The sequence below is a fragment of the Myodes glareolus genome, chromosome 22, assembly GCF_982192425.1.
Source record: "Myodes glareolus chromosome 22, mMyoGla1.1, whole genome shotgun sequence".
NCBI lineage: Eukaryota > Metazoa > Chordata > Mammalia > Rodentia > Cricetidae > Myodes > Myodes glareolus.
This window is the reverse complement of record NC_142047.1, coordinates 36,216,842-36,234,886: the sequence shown is the minus strand read 5'-3', so window position 1 is coordinate 36,234,886 and position 18,045 is coordinate 36,216,842. Positions and strand designations below refer to the sequence as shown.

The window sequence follows — 18,045 nt, the reverse complement described above, 5'->3', positions numbered from 1 at the left end:
GATTAGCTAGGTAAACTTTATTATTTTGTTCCAAATAGGGAACTCGCACATGCAGAATACACGTGCATGCATAAACACACACGCGCGCGCATGCACACACACAAACACACACACACACACACATCTAATACTGATCACAATACTGGTTCCCTGGGTGCAGGCTTCTGAACCAGATTTCTACTCCAGGCCCTCTTTGTGCTCAGTCTCTTGTACTGTAGCTGTATCCAGATAGATTTCCTGGTGGTAGCACGCTCACACCTCCAGGCCAGGAGCTTTGCTTAGTCCCAGTGCCTGCACCAGGTCATCTCCAAGCCCGCTCTTCAGTGTCCGTCTCACTGTAGTGACAGAGCAGGGTCACAGGTTGGGGGGGAGGTGTCGGGAATTGGGGGGGGTCAGTGGGCTTGTAAGGGGATACTCACAGGACTTGCGGTTGCCACGAGAGCGCTTCCTTTCCCGAGCAGCTAAGGCTCTGGGACTGCTCTTGGTAACTGACTGCACCAGCAGATCCATTATCTCATCGGATGTATCACTGGGTAAACCGGAACCTGAAGTCTCCTCAGGGGATGGAGTGGAGGGCCCCACTGCTGTGTGTGTGACTGGGGAACTGCTCTGGACCGTGCCTAAGGGAGACCAGGGAGGAAAATCAGGCTAAGGTAGATTAGAACACATTTCCCTAGCAGCTGCTACAAACCCTACCTCTGCTGCGCCGGCTGTGCGTGGTGTCTTCCGGCCTGCTGGTAAGCAGACTCTTCATACTGGCATGACTGTCGGCATCACCCCGTCCTGGTCCACTGCCCACGGCCACTGGGACAGACAGGTTACTGGGGGCTTCCCCAGCCACTCCTGAGAACTTCTCTGTCTAAACGGGAAGAAGAGTAGTTAGGAGCAAGAAAAAGGAACCTTGGGGTGGCAGGCAAGACCTAAAGGGCATTTACCTCGGTGATCATGCGCCCTCGGGTCTTGTTGCGCTCGCGGTAGGTAGCTCGCTTCTGCTGCTGCTGCAATACTCGTTCCCGGCAGGTCCGATACTCGAGTGCAAACTCTCTCAGGGTGTGACAGAACTGCATGATGCGAACTTCCCGGGCTGCCTGCGCCGTGTAGCCCAGGTAGAGCAGGAAGGCATGGAACCTAGGCAGGTCGTAGTGGGAGATGTGGATGGTGACCCCTGCTTGGTGGTGGCAGTCCTCTCGCGCACGCGCTCATGGCCCTACCTGTTGCAGACTCGGCGGTGCACGACCCTTAGCATGGCTACCCGCCGGGTACACTGGGCCAGGAAGTGGGTGAGGCGGGCACGCAGAGCTGGGGCTAGCTCATGCTTTGCTAAGCTCCGAAGGCTGTCTTCGGCTGCCCGGCTCCGGCACTCCAGCTGCCCCAGGTTCTCGGTCAGCTGCTCAAAATCCACCTAAAAAGCAAGAGGGGTAATCAGCTGTCATATATACAAGTCACTGCTTGAGGCCTGAATGCTACATTCCAGTTCGCACTGCCATGCCTGGCCTGTGAGGCCAGGTCTCAGCTGTGTCTGGGTCCAGGCTGGACAGTGTGGGCTACAGTGTTTGTTCAGGTCCTCCTGGGCAACTCAGATCCTATCTCAGAGGCCAGGCCTTTAATTAAAGGCACATACCTTTAATCCCAGCACTTAGAAGACAGAGGCAGGTGGATTTCTGTGAGTTTGAGGCCAGCCTGGTCTACAGAGCAAGTTCCAGGACAGGCTCCAAGTCTACACAGAGAAAGCCTGTCTCGAGAAAACAAACGAAAAACAAAACAAAAAGATCCTCTCTCAGAAAGTAAAAAGTGGGCAGGGGATGGAGTTCGGTGGAAGAATGTTAGGTTTCATTGCATAAGACCCTTAATTCAGACCCCTGCATCACCAAAATAAGAAAAAGAAAAGAAATAGTTTACAGTTTAATACAAAAGACAGGCCAGTCCAGTTACTCCAAGCAAGAACAGAAAAGGCTTGGAGGAAGTGACAACTAAACAGACCCACAGAGTTGAATGGTGGGGTCAAGCCATTAGAGTCCACTGGCAGAGGATATAGCTCACAGATCTACAGTCTCAGCAAGCCCTGGCACAGCTGCCCACACAGAAGGATCTGCCCCCCAAGAAGCGGTGCCTCACAGCCCTCAGCCAGTCTTAGTGGAATCTGCCTGGTACCAACCTTGGCACAGCGGGTGAGGGCAGGAATTTCTGAGTAGAGGTCAGAGGAGTCAGGCCGGGTCTGGAGCACCAGGGAACAGAGATGGTACAGCAGTGACTGCCGGCGCACTGTGTCCTTCACTTCTGACACCTTCTCCAGGTAGCTCAGCTCAAAGCCACTGCTCTGAAAGGACCCTGTCTCAGTCTGGTCCTAGCTGGTTCCAGAGCCTGGACCTCCAGTCCCCCAAGTGCTTTCACTTACCTGGGAGCCATTGAGGAAGTTGCCAACAGCCAAAAGGGTAGCCAGAATGCAGCGGAAGGTGGCATTGTGCACCAGCTGTTCCATGCCCACTTTCAGATCAAACAGTGGCTCTGCAATTTCCTGGTGTGAGGGACAAGGAGCCCTCAGGCTACATGGTCACTACTCCCCTGTTCCTACCACCTAGCCCACTCCATGACCCAGGTACCCGCTCCATGCTGTCATAGTCCAGCTTGAAGGCCCAGAGCTGTAGGCGTGCAGCCAGGCCTCCAATGGAAGCAAGCGTCATCAGGAAATTCTCAGCTGGGCCCAGGGGCACATCAGGGTTGGCCAGCTGGGCTTCTTCAATCTTCTGCCGCTCTTCCTCAGTGGGCATCATGGTCAGCAGTTTCTGAAGATGCAGCCACCGCCCCATAGAGACTTTCAATATTCATCCAAGACCTAAGACGTCTCCTACCCCTCCCTAGGCTTTCTACGGAGTCCCAGGTTTGGGGGGATGCCCTACAGAAATGGCATGCCTATGCCTACCACTAGAAGGACCAGAAATTCCTTAGGGTAGTCTCACCTCAATGCCATCCTTGCTGACAGCAAATTCATCAAAGTTGAGCAGGGCAGCCTTGATGACATGCACAGGGGGCAAAGTGGTTAGGCCAATGTTGATGGCATTGCTGCGCTTGGGGTCCAGCACTGTAGTCATTGTCCGGCGGCCCTCACCAGCTTTCTGCAAGGTTGGGAGGATAGCAGTTGGGGGAAGGGAAGGAACTAGCTGGGGCAGTTCCTTCACAGGACACTGTAAGCCTTTAATCCCAGCGCTTGGGAAGCAGAGGCAGAGACGGGCAAATCTGTGAGTCTGGTCTACAAAGAAGCCAAGGCTGTTATACAGAGAAACCATGTCTTGGGGTGGGGGTGGGGGACTAAAAAAAAAGAGGACACACTAAAATCCCCTCTGAATGGCCTAATGAATCTACAACTGGAGATAAGAGAGATTTAAGGCCTGGGAATAAACGGATATTTCTAATGAGAACTCTGCTGATTCCTAGAAAGTCTCAGACAAATCTCCTTTCTCTGTATTTCCCCATGTGGGAAATGAGGAACTGGCTCTAAAAACTCAGTCCCTGAACTCCCAGTTCTGCCTGTCAAGCCGATTTACCTTGGTGGGTAGCACATCCTTGGCCCGGGACTCAAACAGGTGCTCCAGCCGAGCTGTGTCTACGGAGACAGGTTCCAGAGAGGCCCACAGGGTAGGGCAAGGTCCAAAGCGGCTTTTAGAGTAGCCAGAAGCCCCTGCTGGTTTGAGTTCCCGCCAGAAAAGTTTGACTGTCTTCCTTTTGGTGGGAAGGATTGGGCCGTCAAGGGCTGAATGGGCAAGAGGGGCAGCCAAGGGCGGAGGTGGTGGACAGGAGCCAAAGATGGGTGGGGGAGGTGGGGGCGGAGGTGGTGGGCAGGAGCCTAAGATGGGTGGGGGAGGTGGGGGTGGAGGTGGGGGACCCCCGGGGAGTGAGGACGGTGGATGTGATAGGAGTGGGAATGTTTTTTCAGACTCCACAGATGCCATATTTAATGTGTCCTGGTCTTCATCCTCCCCCAGATCTGAGAAGTCCAAGTCCCCAATGCAGAGCTTGGGTACACGGGTAGGAAGTTCCTGGACAGGATCAGCCTTAGGACTTGGTGGTGACACTGGCTCCTTGGACTCTGGCTCAAGACTTCGCTGGGTCCGGAGCAGGACTCGGGAAACAGGGCTCCGAGGTGTTCTAGGTGCAGAGGCTGGCTCTGGGGAGTCCCACAGTTCCCTGGTGCCTAGTAAAAGGTAAGTGTCAGTTACATGCCCTCTGTGGGGCAAGAAAGCAACATGGCAGTGAGGGTGTGAGGATCTGGAGAGATGGATGGCTCAGCAGATAAGACCCTAAGTTCAGTTCCTAGCATGTAAAGCTGGGTGGCTTACAACCAAACACTCATAACTCCAGTTTCAAGGCTGTGATAGCCTCTTCTGGCCTCCATGGATGCCCATAAACATATGGTATACACTCTCACTTGCTCACACACACACACACACACAAATAAAGGGATTTTGGTTATCTCTATCTATGTGTGTGTATATGTATGTGTATATCTTTTGTTTGTTTGTTTTTGTTTTTCAAGACAGGGTTTCTCTGTAGCTTTGGAGCCTATCCTGGAACTTACTCTTGTAGATCAGGCTGGTCTCGAACTCACAGAGATCCACCTGCCTCTGCCTCCTGAGTGCTGGGATTAAAGGTGTGCACCACCACTGCCTGGGACATATGTATCTTTTAAAAAACATTTTTGCAGTGGTGGTGGCGCACGCCTTTAATCCCAGCAATTGGGAGGCAGAGGCAGGCAGATCTCTGTGAGTGCCAGCCTGGTCTACAGAGCAAGCTCCAGAATAGCCAGGGCTACACATAGAGAAACCCTGTCTTCAAAAACAATAACAAAAACATTTATGTGTATGAGTGTTTTGCCTGTACATATGTATGTGCAACAAGTGCATGCCTGGTACCTGTGGAGGTACTAATAACAACAATTAAAAAAAGAGGCCATGAATTTGAAAAAGACAAGATGAGAGGTATAAGGGGGGAGGTTGAAGGGAGGAAAGGGAAGGAGAAAATGATATAATTATAGCTTAATTTAAAAAATTATTAAGGGGTTGGAGAGGTGGCTCCGCAGTTAAGAGCAATCATTGTTCTTCCAGAGGAGCAGCATTCAATTCCCAGCACCCACATGGCAGCTCACCACTGTCTGCAACTCCAGTTTCAGAGGATCCAACACCCTCACACAGACAGGCAGGCAAAACACCAATGCACATAAGATAAATAAATCTTTAAAAAGTCATTAAGAAGGCAGCATAGGATTCCCTGAAATAGAGTTATATATAGAAGATTGTGAATTACCATATGAATGCTGGGAATCAATGAAAGACGGTCCTCTGCAAGAGCAACAAGCTCTATTAACTGCTGATTGAACCATCTCTCCAGCCCCTAGGGTTTGTTTGTTTATCTTAAAAAGAAAACAGTATGATTGGATTCTGCCTGAGCATCTACCCACCTGATGACGATGATCCATCAGCCTCATCAACAGTGGCCCCAGCCAGTGTCTCTGCCCGGCCCTGGGCCAGAGCAGCTTGCTTCTCTGTTTCTGCTGCTGCCACGTTCTCCAGGAACCGGGCTCTGAGGAGAGGTACTTGTCAGTGATAGTGCCTGCCCCAAGTCCAGCCCAGGGTGGTACACATGCCTTGCTGAGCTGCTGGGCACTGCCCTCAGTTGCAAGCACACACAGGCACAGGAAACAGTCCATGCACGAGGCATACCTCTGCCCACCCCACAAAGCCCGACCCCATTCAGTTCTCCACATCTGGGGAGTTACAAACAATTCAGCATTCTTGGTCAAAGTACAGAAGTTCTACTTGATGTCTAACGTGCAGCCTTGCTGATTCTAGACAATGCCCTTAGGGTAAGGGAAGGGGATAGTTGTCCCAATAGGTACAACAGACTTTCTCTTGCATGTCTGTCTGCTTTTGAGAGTTACGGTTGAGAAAAGGGCCTATGAAGTGGTACACTCAGTTTGTGTTAAAATAATGAATGCAATCTACTGCTGTCTTCTGTTCCTTTCCTTCCTTCCTCTCTTCTCATTCCCTGCCCCCCTTTTTGAGACAGAGTCTCATGTAGGCCAAACTAGCCCAAAACTCACTACGTAGCTGAAGATGACCTTGCATTCCGGACCCTCCTTATCTCCACCACCAAGTGCTGGGGTGACAAGCTGTGTGCCCCAAACCCGTCTCTAGTGTCTCCTCTCATGCCTCCAGCCTCTGTCAGTTCAGTCCCTGCCTGCCCTTTCTTCAGCCTTAGATTCCTCCACCATCCACACCTCACTTTAAAGATCTCTCCAAACTCACTCACAAGCTATTCCCAGTCTAAGCTACTCAGGTATAAGTACTGAAGCATAGGAAGCACTACGGTCCAGTGAACCCCTCCCAATGCTTAAGTCTTTGGGTTACTAAGGAGACATAAGTCTGGGAGAAGGGGTTTCTGAGAATCCTTCTAGTAGGGTTATATGAACTCCTGCTGGGCAAGCAATGCTGAAGCCCTGAGCACATGGCAGGTCTGGCAGACTGGCCTCTGTACTTACTCTAGCCTGGCCTGCCCAGTAAGGGACTGGGGGACAGGTGGGCTCTCAGGGGCGCTGGGTAGGGGGACGAGAGGAAGACATGGTAACTATGGTGCCAGCTCCATTTCAAGGCCCATGTGCTGTACTCATACGGAGCTGGACAGTAGTGTCACAGTGGTAGAAGAGGGCTGGGGTGGCAGGACACGGGGGAAACTGGAAGTGGTAGAAACGGACAGGAAGCCAGACAGGGTGCAGTGATGACGCAGACAAAGCAGAAAGAGTGACAGAAATGGGAGGACAGAAAGTGAGGAGGGGACATAACAAGAGGCCAAGGCAGGCGAGGTGGAACACAGGAACTACAGAAAGAGAAGACACAGAAGGAGGAGGTCCGGTCAGAGCCAGTCCCCACCCTCCAGCAGCCACTTACCAAACGGGAGCAGTTTGGTGAAGTCTGAAAAGAAAGAGAAAGCACGCGTTTGGGCAGAGGAGGCCGAGAGCCCATGGAGGGGCGCAAAGTGGAGGGACAGGTGGAGACAGGACCTGGGGGTGGGGTTCGATTTCCCTACTCACTTGTAGATGCTTCTCTCACAGGAACTGTCCACTGAGGGTCCCACAGAAATGGTAGGGAAGAGGTTCACTGAGGTACGGTGGCCAGAGGCTGGGCCAGGGGGGCTGTAGGCTGGACTTGCGGGCGAGGTGGGGCCAGTGGAGGTGGCGCCTACTGGTGAAGCAGGGCCTGTGGAGCTAGAGGCCAGGCCTGTTAACAGACAGGATCATGCCTGGCAGATTCACCCCTTCACATATACCCAGGCATGGACTTACCCTGGTTCTGGGGCACGCACAGGACAGCTTCCACCTTCTAGTGATCTTCGGCTCCTTTTGCCCTCCTCCGAGGATGGCTTCCGCCGCTCCCGTCGGCCACCTGCGGCTGCAGCCGCTGCAGCCTCTTCCATATCTCCATCCTCTAACCGAAGGGCACTCTGATGGGGGTGGCCAAGAGGTGAGCAAGCGGCTGAGGCCCGATAAAAGGAACAGACACTGGGGAACTGCGCCTCTCCCCCCACCCCGACCAGACCCACCTCATAGAGCATTAGCTGTGTCCGCAGGTCAACATCAGTACCAGCAGTGCCCAGGAGGCGCTGGACCAGCGCTTCCATGCCCTGCTGCTCCAGGGCATCAGTCACATCATAGAAGGAGTCCTGGTCCGGGAGTGCTGCCAGCGTCTGGAAGGAACCACGGAACCAAGGCTCAGGCTGATGTGTGGGCTCATGGGCCAAGGGTCCACGGCAGGGACCTGGTCCCGGTTTCATACCTTGTTAATGAGAGTGACAGTGTACACCAACAGCTCAGGGTCAGCCCCATTCTTCTCTTCGAGGATGGACACCAAGTTGGCCCAGGGAAGAGTACCTGCGGAATGGGAAGGGAGGCAGTCATGGGGTGGGAGCGGTGGGGGAGAGGGTTGAGTGGCGGCGAAGGGGAAGACGGTTCTGACCGGCTGTGCTGGCTACAGAGTTGACTGCCTGGATGAACAGTGGTGCGTTGCTCTCAGAATACTCCACAAACACCAGCAGCAGCTTCAGGGCGGTCTTTACAACCAAGCGGGACTGGGAGAGAAGACAATCCACATGAGTGGGGCTTGGACCAGACTGCTAGTTCCTGGAGGAGGGGCTGGACCCAAAGAGAAGAGTCTAGGCAGAAAGATCCTGGTTCTGGGCCTGGACTTGAAAGTGTCATTTAGTTTGCAAGGGCCCTCAGGTTTACCCCAACCCTTCCCACTTCGTAGAAGAGGGAACTGAGGCTCAGAAGAAACAATAGGAAAAGAGTGCGTGTTTATACAGAGCCACTTACCAGGCTGGCACACAGTGTATATAGCCACTGCACGGTCTCACTATGGGCCACCACCCCCAGCATCCCATCCACAAAGAGCATCAGCTGGCCCAGGGCTAGAGACAGAAATGGGAAGAGGTCAGTGGGGGTGGGAGCTGAGAGGGGCATGGGATCAAAGGTCAAGGAGAAAGTGTGGCGCTGACCTCGAAGGATGTAGCTCTGGTAGTTGTGGTCAGCAGCAGCACCCACACGGATCAGGCAGTTCAGCCCCTCTGAGTGTACAAATTCAGGCACCAGGTCCTTGTCTTCCTGGAGGCACCACAGGGAAGCTTAAGGGGGCCTGGGCTGGACACCAACCCTCAGCCCACCTCTGGATCTTACCTGGAATATCTGCTTCAATGAGAAGAGAGATCGGCGGAGCTCAGGGCCGCTGGAACCGTACAACTTTTCTGCAAGGGGTAAGTGGCCATGAGCAACTCAAGGGAACACAGCCAGTGCATCCTTCCACTAACACACAACCACAGCCTCCCGCCACAGAAAAGTCTAGCATTCCCAAACCTCCCTTCCACTTTCTGATGCTGGGTACCATTACTTCAGCCCAGCTGCAGCATCAGTCAGTCTCGACCCCAGAAGCAAAGGTCAGGGAAGGGAGAGAGGAGGACATATCAAATCTCCAGTCCACTCAATCCATAGTCCAGCACAGGCCTGAAAGAAGCTAGGCCAACTAGGCTACGGAGGAAAAGCAGGGAATAAGACATCAGGGGATTGCTGAACACCAAAGATGTTACGCACTTACCCAAGATAGCATTGACCCTTACAGAGAGCTGGGTTCGCAGGATCAATGTGGGCTTCCGACCTTTGCTGAAATCAAACAGCCATGTCAGTGGTTCCCAGCTGATTCCACTTTCAGAGCAAAGACATCCACAAGTGAACCCTGGCCCACTCCTTCCTCCCAACTGCTATTCCAGGGCCCAAGTGTGCCAAACAGGAGAGTATAAACAAACACACGTAACTGTATGTGAGAGTGCCCCAATTGCCAGGTAATAGTGGGGATCCCCCTAGCATCATTCCTGCATTTACCTACAGCCCAGGCTATAGACTGTTTCAGCTGCTGATACCTGAGCTGGACCCTGGTGGGGACAAGGTTGGGGGGTTTGGGCCAGACCTACTCAAGCCCCTGAAAAGAAGCAGGAGGGGCTCCTTAGCCTCCCTCCCCCTTTCAGCTCTGACCTGATCTCTTCATAGAAGCCCTCCAGCATCTCCCGCTGTTCTTCTAGGGACAGTTCCGGGTCCAGGTAGTATCCAGACGGGGACACTTGCAACGCACAGTCCTCCAGCTGGAGACAAAGGAATATAGCTATTAGGGCCAGCGCTGCGGTCAGATTGTTGTTTGTTTTGGTGCTATTAGGAATCAAGCCCAGGACTTCCCACATGCTAAACCACTGAACTACAGCCCTGCATTTTTGGGGGTTGTTTGTTTGGTTTTTGCTTTTTATTTTACCCTAACAAGCACAAATGAGGAAGGGGCATGGAGGAAGACAGCAGGAAGTTGCTACCTTCAAGGAAGTTCACAGCCTCTTGGGGTGATAAGCTTCAGTCACAAAAGCACTCAAGTTCAGAGAGAAAGTGTGAAGTGTTCAGAGAGGTGCAAACCCAGCTGGGATACACAGCAGACACTGTCCACAGACTCCCTAGTCCTTCCACGTCGCAGAGGCTTTCTGTCCTTTCTCCAAGTGAGCTACAGTTACGGCCATTCTAGATGGACCTCAGATTTTTGAGTCTGATGCAGTCAGACCTCAAGCAGGAAGACGTCAGTTCCATCTTTTGTTCATTTCTCATGTTTCCTTCCTCATCCTGGCTCGCCACTTGGTTCTCTAGAAAATTATTATTGGTGCTAAAAATATGGTTCCGTGATTAAGAGCACTTGCTGCTCCAGCAGAGGACCTGGGTTCAGTTGCCAGCACCTCCATGGCAGCTTACAACTGTTTGTTAATCTCCAATTCTGGGGGAATCTGATGCCTTCTTTGGGCTTCCACAGGCACCAGGCACACTGGTGGTACATAGACATACATGAAGGCAAATAACTCATACCCATTCAAAATAAAGATTAAATTAAAATCTTAAAAGGGAGGGGGGAGAGAGTAGGGGCTTGAGAGATGGCTTGGCGGTTAAGAGCACTGGCTGCTCTTCAGAGGACCTGAGTTCAGTTCCCAGCAACCACATGGCAACTTAACTCCAGTTCTAGGGGACCAGAAACCCATGGCAAAACACTAATGTACATAAAATAAAACTGAAAGAAGAAAAGAGAAAGTGTTTATAGAGAAGCCTAGGTCCCAGAACTCTAGGGGCACCCTGTGTACCTCTCTCAACTCCCCCCATTAGCACAGTGTTGACATGCCAAGCTAATCAAAATCCCCCTAGCTCTGGGGAGGAAGGGGGGGGTCTTTTGGGGGCTATCTCACAGGGCAAGTGACCGTCAACATTTTTCCTGGGGTTTGGTCAGTTCTGCCCTGCTCTGAACCCTACCCAAGAGCTTTTAGCTGATCTTGGTCCCTGGGGGGAAAGGAAGTCAGTTGAGCTTCTGTCCGCCTGCTTCTGCCTCTGGTTAGCACTCTTGCTCTTGCCTCAGGGCCTGATCTGGCTCCTTCCTGGCAGTTTAACCTGTGGGGCCTTTGGGTGATCCCCTATCCCCACCCCGCCCCTTGCCTGGGACATGGGACACAGGACAAACACTCCAGCCTGTTCTCTGTCCAACTTCCTGTCTGGCCGCCTGCCCTCCCTTGGGCGCCTTGGGCGGGCCTGGACTCTCTCCTCCAGGGAGCAGAGTCATCTCCTGGGTCTACTGGGAACAGGTCTGAGAGGGGACTGCAAGTTCCCAGGACTGGGGTATCTCGTCAGGGCCAGAGCTTAACTGAAGGCAGCCTCCCCCAAACCCACCCCATTCCAGCCAAGCAACATGGCCACAGTATTGCTAGGACTGGAGGATCTGCCTCCAGATCACACATAGAATAATAAACAGCTCATTCACCGGCACATCCACGAACCAGAGACTAGTTTTAGATCTGCAGGACACAGCAGAAAACATCGACAAGTCAGCCTTGACTCAGAAAAAAAAATTACTAATGAATGTGGATTCACAACTTCTGTGAGCTCTAAGGATGTACCACACTGCTATAAATACCTGACAACCCCTTGCACACCCAGGTATGTGGCCAGGAACAGCTGAATATGGGCCAAAGTAGTACTTCCAGAGATATTAGGCCCACCATCCTGTCCTCCTTCTTCCACGCACCTTGCTCCACCCTAAGTAAGCAGAGAATGGTCTTCTCCCTCCAGGATGCGATTTGGGGAAAGGAACACAGTCCTGAGGTTCCTGGTCACCACTCCTGCCTCCTCAGCTCAACAAGTTTAAATTTTTCCCCCAACTACTTCAACCATGCAATCCTGCCAGTTAAAGGGAAAAGCCCATTATAGGGAAAGGTCTAGAGATCATTTTAGAGGCCAGTGCCTCCAGGCCTGTTTTCTTGGGCTCTCAGTTGTCTGTCCTGGGCGGAAGAGGGAGGTTGGGGGCCAGAATCAGGTCAACAGCAAGAAGGACAGACTTCCTGCCGGCAAGATGGTGCATATCCTTCACACTCCATGGCCCCTTCCTGGGATCGCCATTCAGAGGGCAAACCTCTGGGACTCTTTTCTCACACCCTGGGACTGGGCCAGGTTTGAGCAAGCCCAAACCCTAATCTCAGATGACAATGCTTTAGGTCAGCACAATGTATGGGCCTCCATCCTCCACCCTGGCTTCTGTCTTCCTCACTTCTGGCCTCCATCTTCTGGGTAGGTACCCATCCCCCCCCCCTTCTTCCCAAGCTTCCCTCACCCTGGCCTCCAGCCATGTTGTTATCTCCTTAGTCTCTCAGCTCAGGCTTTTCTGGCAGCCCAAACTCATGTGTACCCCCCTCCCCGTCCTTTGCAAGAGTGGTGAAGGCTCTTAACCACAGGGCAATTTCTCAAACCTCTGTTTTTATTATTGGTGTTTGATTTTTTTTTTTTGATACAGGCTATGTAGCACTGGCTATCTTGGAACTCACTTTGTAGACTAAGCTGGCCTTGAACTCACAGAGATCCTCCTGCCTCTGTGTTGGGATTAAAGGTATGTACTACTACACCTGCTTCCTCTGTTTGTTTTTAATGAATAAATAAATAAATTTGTCTTTTATAGAGCTGGGAACCAAACCCACAGCCCTTTTCACGTTAGGTAAATATGAAATCACTGGGCCATATCCTTACTTTATTATTTGCTATATATTATTATTATTATTATGCTATACATTCTTTAATTAATTATGTTTATTTTGAGACAAGATTTCATGTAGTCTAGGCTGGCCTAAAGCTCACCATAGCTGAGGAGGATTCCTGCTTCTCCAGCCTTTCTGTTCTCTAGGAGTACAGATACAGGCTACCTCACTGGACTGACAGAGGTTTTGTTTGTTTGTTTTGGGGGGTTTAATATAACTTTTTTGAGAATTTTAAACATGTAAATAATGTATTTGACCAAATCCTCCACTCAATTTAATATGGTTTCATATGTAGATAGATAAAGCTGAGCAGACCATGGTGTCTACTTCCTATTTAAACAATTATTTATTTACTTAATATAGGAGTATGGCTGTGTGTATGCCAAGATGCTCATGGAGGGCAGAGGACCAGACCTCGTTCTCCACATCAGTACAGGCTTGGCACCCTAACCCAGAGTCGAATCACTGGCCCCCTGCTGTTTTTGATAACAGTGTAATCATTTAAGAAAGAATAGATAGGGCAGGGAAAAATGAAGATGGAGGATAGGGTAGAATTCATGCTGAAAGACTCTTGTTTTAGGAAATAATTGGACTACTGAATGCAGGACCCATTTGCTTTGAATAGCAAGTTTTCTGTTATCTGAGGCCCCAGCTACTCCATGACTTCCTGAGCAACAAGGATGTGCCTTAGGCAAAGAAACCTGCCTTTGTTATGCACCTCTTCAGTATTAGATAAGCAGTTTGCCTTAAAAAAAATAAGAAAGACAAAAAGATAAGGTATCCTGTAGCCAAGGTTGGCCTAGAACTTGCAACCGTAGCTGAGGTTGACTCCTGATCTTCCTGCTTTCACCTCTATTGCAGGCTTATAATGCCTAGTTTTCTTTTCTTTTTCTCCTCTTACCTCTCCTACTCCCTTTTCTTTCTTCTCCCCTTCTGGATAGGGCCTCTTATATAGTCCAGACTCGCTTCAAACTCATGGCAACCTTCCCGACTCAGCTATCCAAATACTGGAATTGTAGGTGCAAGCCCCCATGCCTCATTCTAGGCTGTCTGCTTCATCTGATTTTCCATTTTAACAAGCAAGTAAAACAAAGCTCAGAAATACAGTCAGGCATAGTGGTGCACACCTATATCATCGCAGCGCCCAGGAGGCAGAGGCAGGAGTCTCTGCAAGCCAGCCTGATGTAGGACATCCATATTTAGTTATATGTACGCCAGTCAGTGATATATAATGAGACCCAGTCTCAAAAGAACAAAATAATAGGGCCTTTAATCCCAGCACCGGGGGCTGAGAGAGTGGGGCAGGTGGATCTCTGTGAGTTCCACCTAGGCCTCTACAGGGAGATCCTGTCTCAAAAACAAAAACGAAAGAAAAAGTCCAAAACAAAACAAAAAGAAGTATCGTGAACTGCCATAGACAAACACAGCCCTGAACAGAACCAGGGTTAACTGACCCATATCTTAGGTGGATGGGTCTTGGGAATGTTATAGAAAAACTGTGTCAGAGAAGAGGATGGAGGGAGGGAGACCTACAATATTGCTTCGAAACTTCTTGGACTCTGTAAATACCCCAAACTGGTCTTCCCAGTTCTAGTGAAAGAACACAAATAAGCAAGTGCACACAGACACTAGGAAAACTCTACTTTTGCCCGTCTACCATGTCTAAGATCTAGGCTGTAGAGTCTCTCGCCAGGCTATAGCTCAGAAGGACCAGTGGATGGGATGGAACATTCAGACTACAGGAAGGCTTGGAAAACCACCACTCATGCTCCTACCCCAGTTTTCTAGTTTTCTGGAGACTCCCATGGCAGAGAACTAGAGAGCTCAGTTTATCAACAGCTAAGCCCTCCCACCCCACCCCACCCCGCCTCTTAATCCTTAGGGGGTTGTGCATGGTGGCATATGCCTATAACACTAGCATTCATGAACCTGAGGCAGGAAGAATGCGAATTTGCAGACAGTTTGTGAAACAACCCTGCCTGGAAAAGAAAAATTCCTAGGTGGGGGAATAAGGGGATGTAGCTCAGTTGGTAATACCTGCCTAGTCTGCAGAACGCCGAAAAGAAAACCTTTGGGGACCCCTTCGGTTGGCATCTGTCCCTGCAGGTCAGGTCGTACTTGAGCTTTCTGGCCACAGAGTTAGGAGGGTTAAACGGAGGCTGGGGTGGAGTCAGGACACACTCTGGCACCTCGGTCCACCTTTGCTCCCTTTTAGTCACGGTCAGCCAGGAAACTGATGCTAATGACCAAACACCTGAGGGCAATCCTCGCTGTGGGACTCCCTAGCCTTCGATGCACGGTCCAAGAGCTTTCCAGGTCTCTCCGCCCAGAGTCCAAGGATGTCAGTCGGACACCAGACAGCAGCAGGGCCTTGGCTCTCAGGAAAAGGTCTAAGGCTCTTCCCAGAAGGAAAGATAGGCCTTGTAGATTGGGATTAGGGTTAAAACGTCAATTCTCTCCCCTCCCCCGGGGCAGGGTAAATCCGTGAAAGAGCCCAAGCTTAACTGGGAGAAAGACTCTGGGAGTTCCCTAGGGACACTAGGCCTAGCCTACAGTATTGCCAGCCTCCCCTGCCCCCACCCAGGACAGAAGATGAGTCAGAGGCTGTGGCCAGGAGCTTCCTCCTAGACTTGGAGGAAATGAGTAAAGTTTCTCAGGCTGGCAAGCTCTGAGTGGCTTAAAAAGGGAGTCCCGGGAGGAACTGGAGTCCAACAGGGTATGGGATAGGAGCCCAGGGGAGGTTGTAGGGTCTGCGAGGGTGACAGGCCAGTACCCAGAATAGGAGGGCAGAAGTCTGATTACCGTAATCTACCTTCTTCCAGACAACTCCACACAGAATAAAGCAGTGGGTAGCGAACTTGTTACCCTACATTTGCTCTATAACCTACAGCAGGGACGTCTGGGCTTCCAGCCCATCTCCTCCTTCTAGAAGGTAAGCAAGGTATACTTAACTCATGCCTGTGCTTCCGGGGCACCCACTTATAGGATCTGGAGAGGAAGCAGCTGGAGAGGAAATTTCCTGCAGGGAGCCCCCCCCGCTCTCCTCCTCCCTCGGTTCTCTGATGTCCCTGCCCCTGCCCTATTCTCAGTCCCTCTTCCTCCAGCCTTCTATTTTGAGTCTGTGGTCACAGTTTATATTTGGGACCAGCACATCACAGTGCATCTGACCACTCCTGGCAAAGTCGCCAACTCCAGGGAGTTCTGGCTCTACACAGTGTGGTAACTTTACGCCTTTCCCAAAGCGGGGGTAGGGGCAGTTCTCCGGGCAGCAGTGGAGATGCTGAAGGTGGCCAGACCAAGAAGTACAGGCTGGAGTAGGAAACGCATCTCTCATGGAGCTCAGAAGTGTCCTCAGCTAAGGAGCAGAGAACAAGACCCAGCACCTGGCTGGGAGGACAGACTTCTACACACACACACATACACACACACACACATACACACACACTCTCTCTCTCTGAACCCAGGGGCCTTGTTGTACTGGCTAAAACAATGCAAAAGTTTTCTAAATAAAGAGGAATCTCTGAACCTCGTTTTTAATAACCCAGGCCTGCTCCCAACTGTGAAGAGCGATGTCCTAGAGAGAATGAGCGATTATTGCCTTTGCTCTAGCCTTATGTATACATACATGGACTTGTGGTACTGAGGATCAAACCCAGGGTCTTGCACACATAGAGCAAATGCCTTAGCCTCTGCCTTATTTCGGGACAAGAGCTTTCATTAGTTTAGAGGCTAAGCGGTCTCAGTTCTACATCTCTGTCTCCCTAGTCTGTCCGAACAGTTTCAATTCAGCACCCTTATCTCTGCAGTCCGACGGAATGCCAGGTGACTTCAGACTGGACATGCTTTCTCCAGACCCCTCTGAACAGAGCAGGAGAAGCTGACTGCACCAAAACTCTGGAGGGTGGGCAATATCTTTCCGGCTGGGGTCTTAAAGCTGGGGCTCTGTCTGGGTACCCGCCACTCCCCAGGCCAAGTTTCCTCGATCCCTCCTGCCTGCACTTGGAGGCGGGACTGGCGGCTGCAACGCAAGGAATGCAGTCTGGGGGCCTGGAGCTCAGGGCACATTCCAGGGGAGACCCCGGGCCTAGGGGCCATGTTTGCGCAACTCCCGCGCCCAATTGAGGCACCCCACCAACTCCCTCCCTTCTTCCTCACTGCTCCCAGCTAACCCACGGGTCGGGAACCCTGGGGGGTGGTAGCCTGTATGCCTCCGGGAGTCCTGGCCCGGAAAAAGCAAGCCGGAAAGGGATGCCTGCGGGGGGGGGGGGGGGGGTGTGAGTTAGAGGAGGCGACCTGGAGAGGAGGAGTGGTCCCTCTGGCCATCTGGAAATGAGCCTTTCTAACTGCAAAGTCAGCCTAGGAAGGCCGGCAAACTAGGGCAGGCCAGCAGTTTAAAATTAGACTGGCCCGCCCCCTCCCTTCCAGGCGCAGGCAACCAGCGGCGGGCCTAAGGGACCGTGGGGGCGGCGACTCAAAGGGCTTTTCCACCCGTGCAAGGTCCGCAAAGCTAGGGCTCGGTTGCTTCCAAGGGACTCCTCTCATCCTGGCGGGCACTCCCAATCTCCACTAGCCAGCGAGAGACTGTATTCCAAGCACCCACCCCAATCTCTAGGTCCTAAACCCAGTCCTCCTCTCCAGGTCCTCCCTAAGCCCGCCCCTCTTTGTGGCCCCGCCCCTAATCTACCTGAAGCAGGTGGAAATGGGTCCCTCCCCAACTCCACTTCCCCGGTCCGCTACAGCCCGAACGAATAGTGACCCTCTGCCCCTGCAGCAAGCCTGACAAACAGGCAGCGAGGGGACCCCAAGCACCTCTTCAGGAGGGCCTTACTTTCAAGTGACGCCTAGGTGGAACAAATCACAAACTCTCATTTTCCTTCTACAACGTCTCAGTTTGAGAGTCTCCCCCTGTAGGCAGAGGAGCGTACGCCGGGACCCCAGCCCGAGACTTTTCCGGAGGCGAGAGTCCGCTACAGTCTTAATCCTAGAAGCACTGCCCACCGCCCACCTCAACTTCCGAGCGCAAATTTCTCCGCAGCCCCCTCACCTTGAGAGGCGCCCCCAGGAGGCGGTGCAGCGCGGGGATCTGCGCGCTCAGGGGCAGAGCCCCGTCCAGGCTGCAGGTGGGGGCCCGGCGTGGTTCCGGGAAGTTGGCACATGCGAAAGGGTCGGTGTCTTCCAGGTACTGCACTCTCACGGTTACCACTGATACTGGGTCCCCATCCCCGCGCTCTTCCTCGCCCGCCATGGCTCTGCCACCGGCTCCCACCGGACGCCTCTGTGTCCCTGCACGGCTGCAACTTCAACCAGACTAACTTCGGTGTCTGGGCCGGGCCCCGGACGCTCTCAGCCTGGGGGCGGAGCCATAGGGAGGCGGGGCTGAGGAAGGGGGTGGAGCCAAGACTAGGCGGAGAGCGC

The 18,045-nt window shown here is 52.2% G+C and overlaps 1 protein-coding gene across 1 annotated transcript; it reads right to left on the bottom strand.

Annotated features, from left to right (window-relative positions):
* Positions 1-2: 2 nt before the first annotated feature.
* On the bottom strand, positions 3-17,970 carry Fhod1 (formin homology 2 domain containing 1). Its single transcript, XM_087900270.1, has 22 exons — positions 17,675-17,970; positions 9,569-9,675; positions 9,135-9,199; positions 8,720-8,787; positions 8,542-8,647; positions 8,360-8,454; positions 8,004-8,115; positions 7,824-7,918; positions 7,591-7,734; positions 7,334-7,491; positions 7,082-7,255; positions 5,453-5,574; positions 3,543-4,189; positions 2,958-3,113; positions 2,601-2,783; positions 2,396-2,515; positions 2,156-2,317; positions 1,212-1,402; positions 936-1,128; positions 697-859; positions 420-620; positions 3-335 (listed from the first exon to the last, which is right to left on the bottom strand). Exons 1-22 carry the CDS (start codon positions 17,873-17,875, stop codon positions 253-255), a joined length of 3,546 nt encoding a protein of 1,181 aa, XP_087756396.1. The 5' UTR covers positions 17,876-17,970; the 3' UTR covers positions 3-252.
* Positions 17,971-18,045: the final 75 nt, after the last annotated feature.

Coding starts and splice junctions, on each gene's coding strand:
- Fhod1 (XM_087900270.1), bottom strand. CDS start 17,875: ATGGCGGGCGAGGAAGAGCGCGGGGATGGGGACCCAGTATCAGTGGTA. Junction 4,190..5,452: donor TGATGGATCATCGTCATCAG/GTGGGTAGATGC, acceptor ACCTTTTACTAG/GCACCAGGGAACTGTGGGAC. Junction 2,784..2,957: donor TCAGCAAGGATGGCATTGAG/GTGAGACTACCC, acceptor CTGCATCTTCAG/AAACTGCTGACCATGATGCC.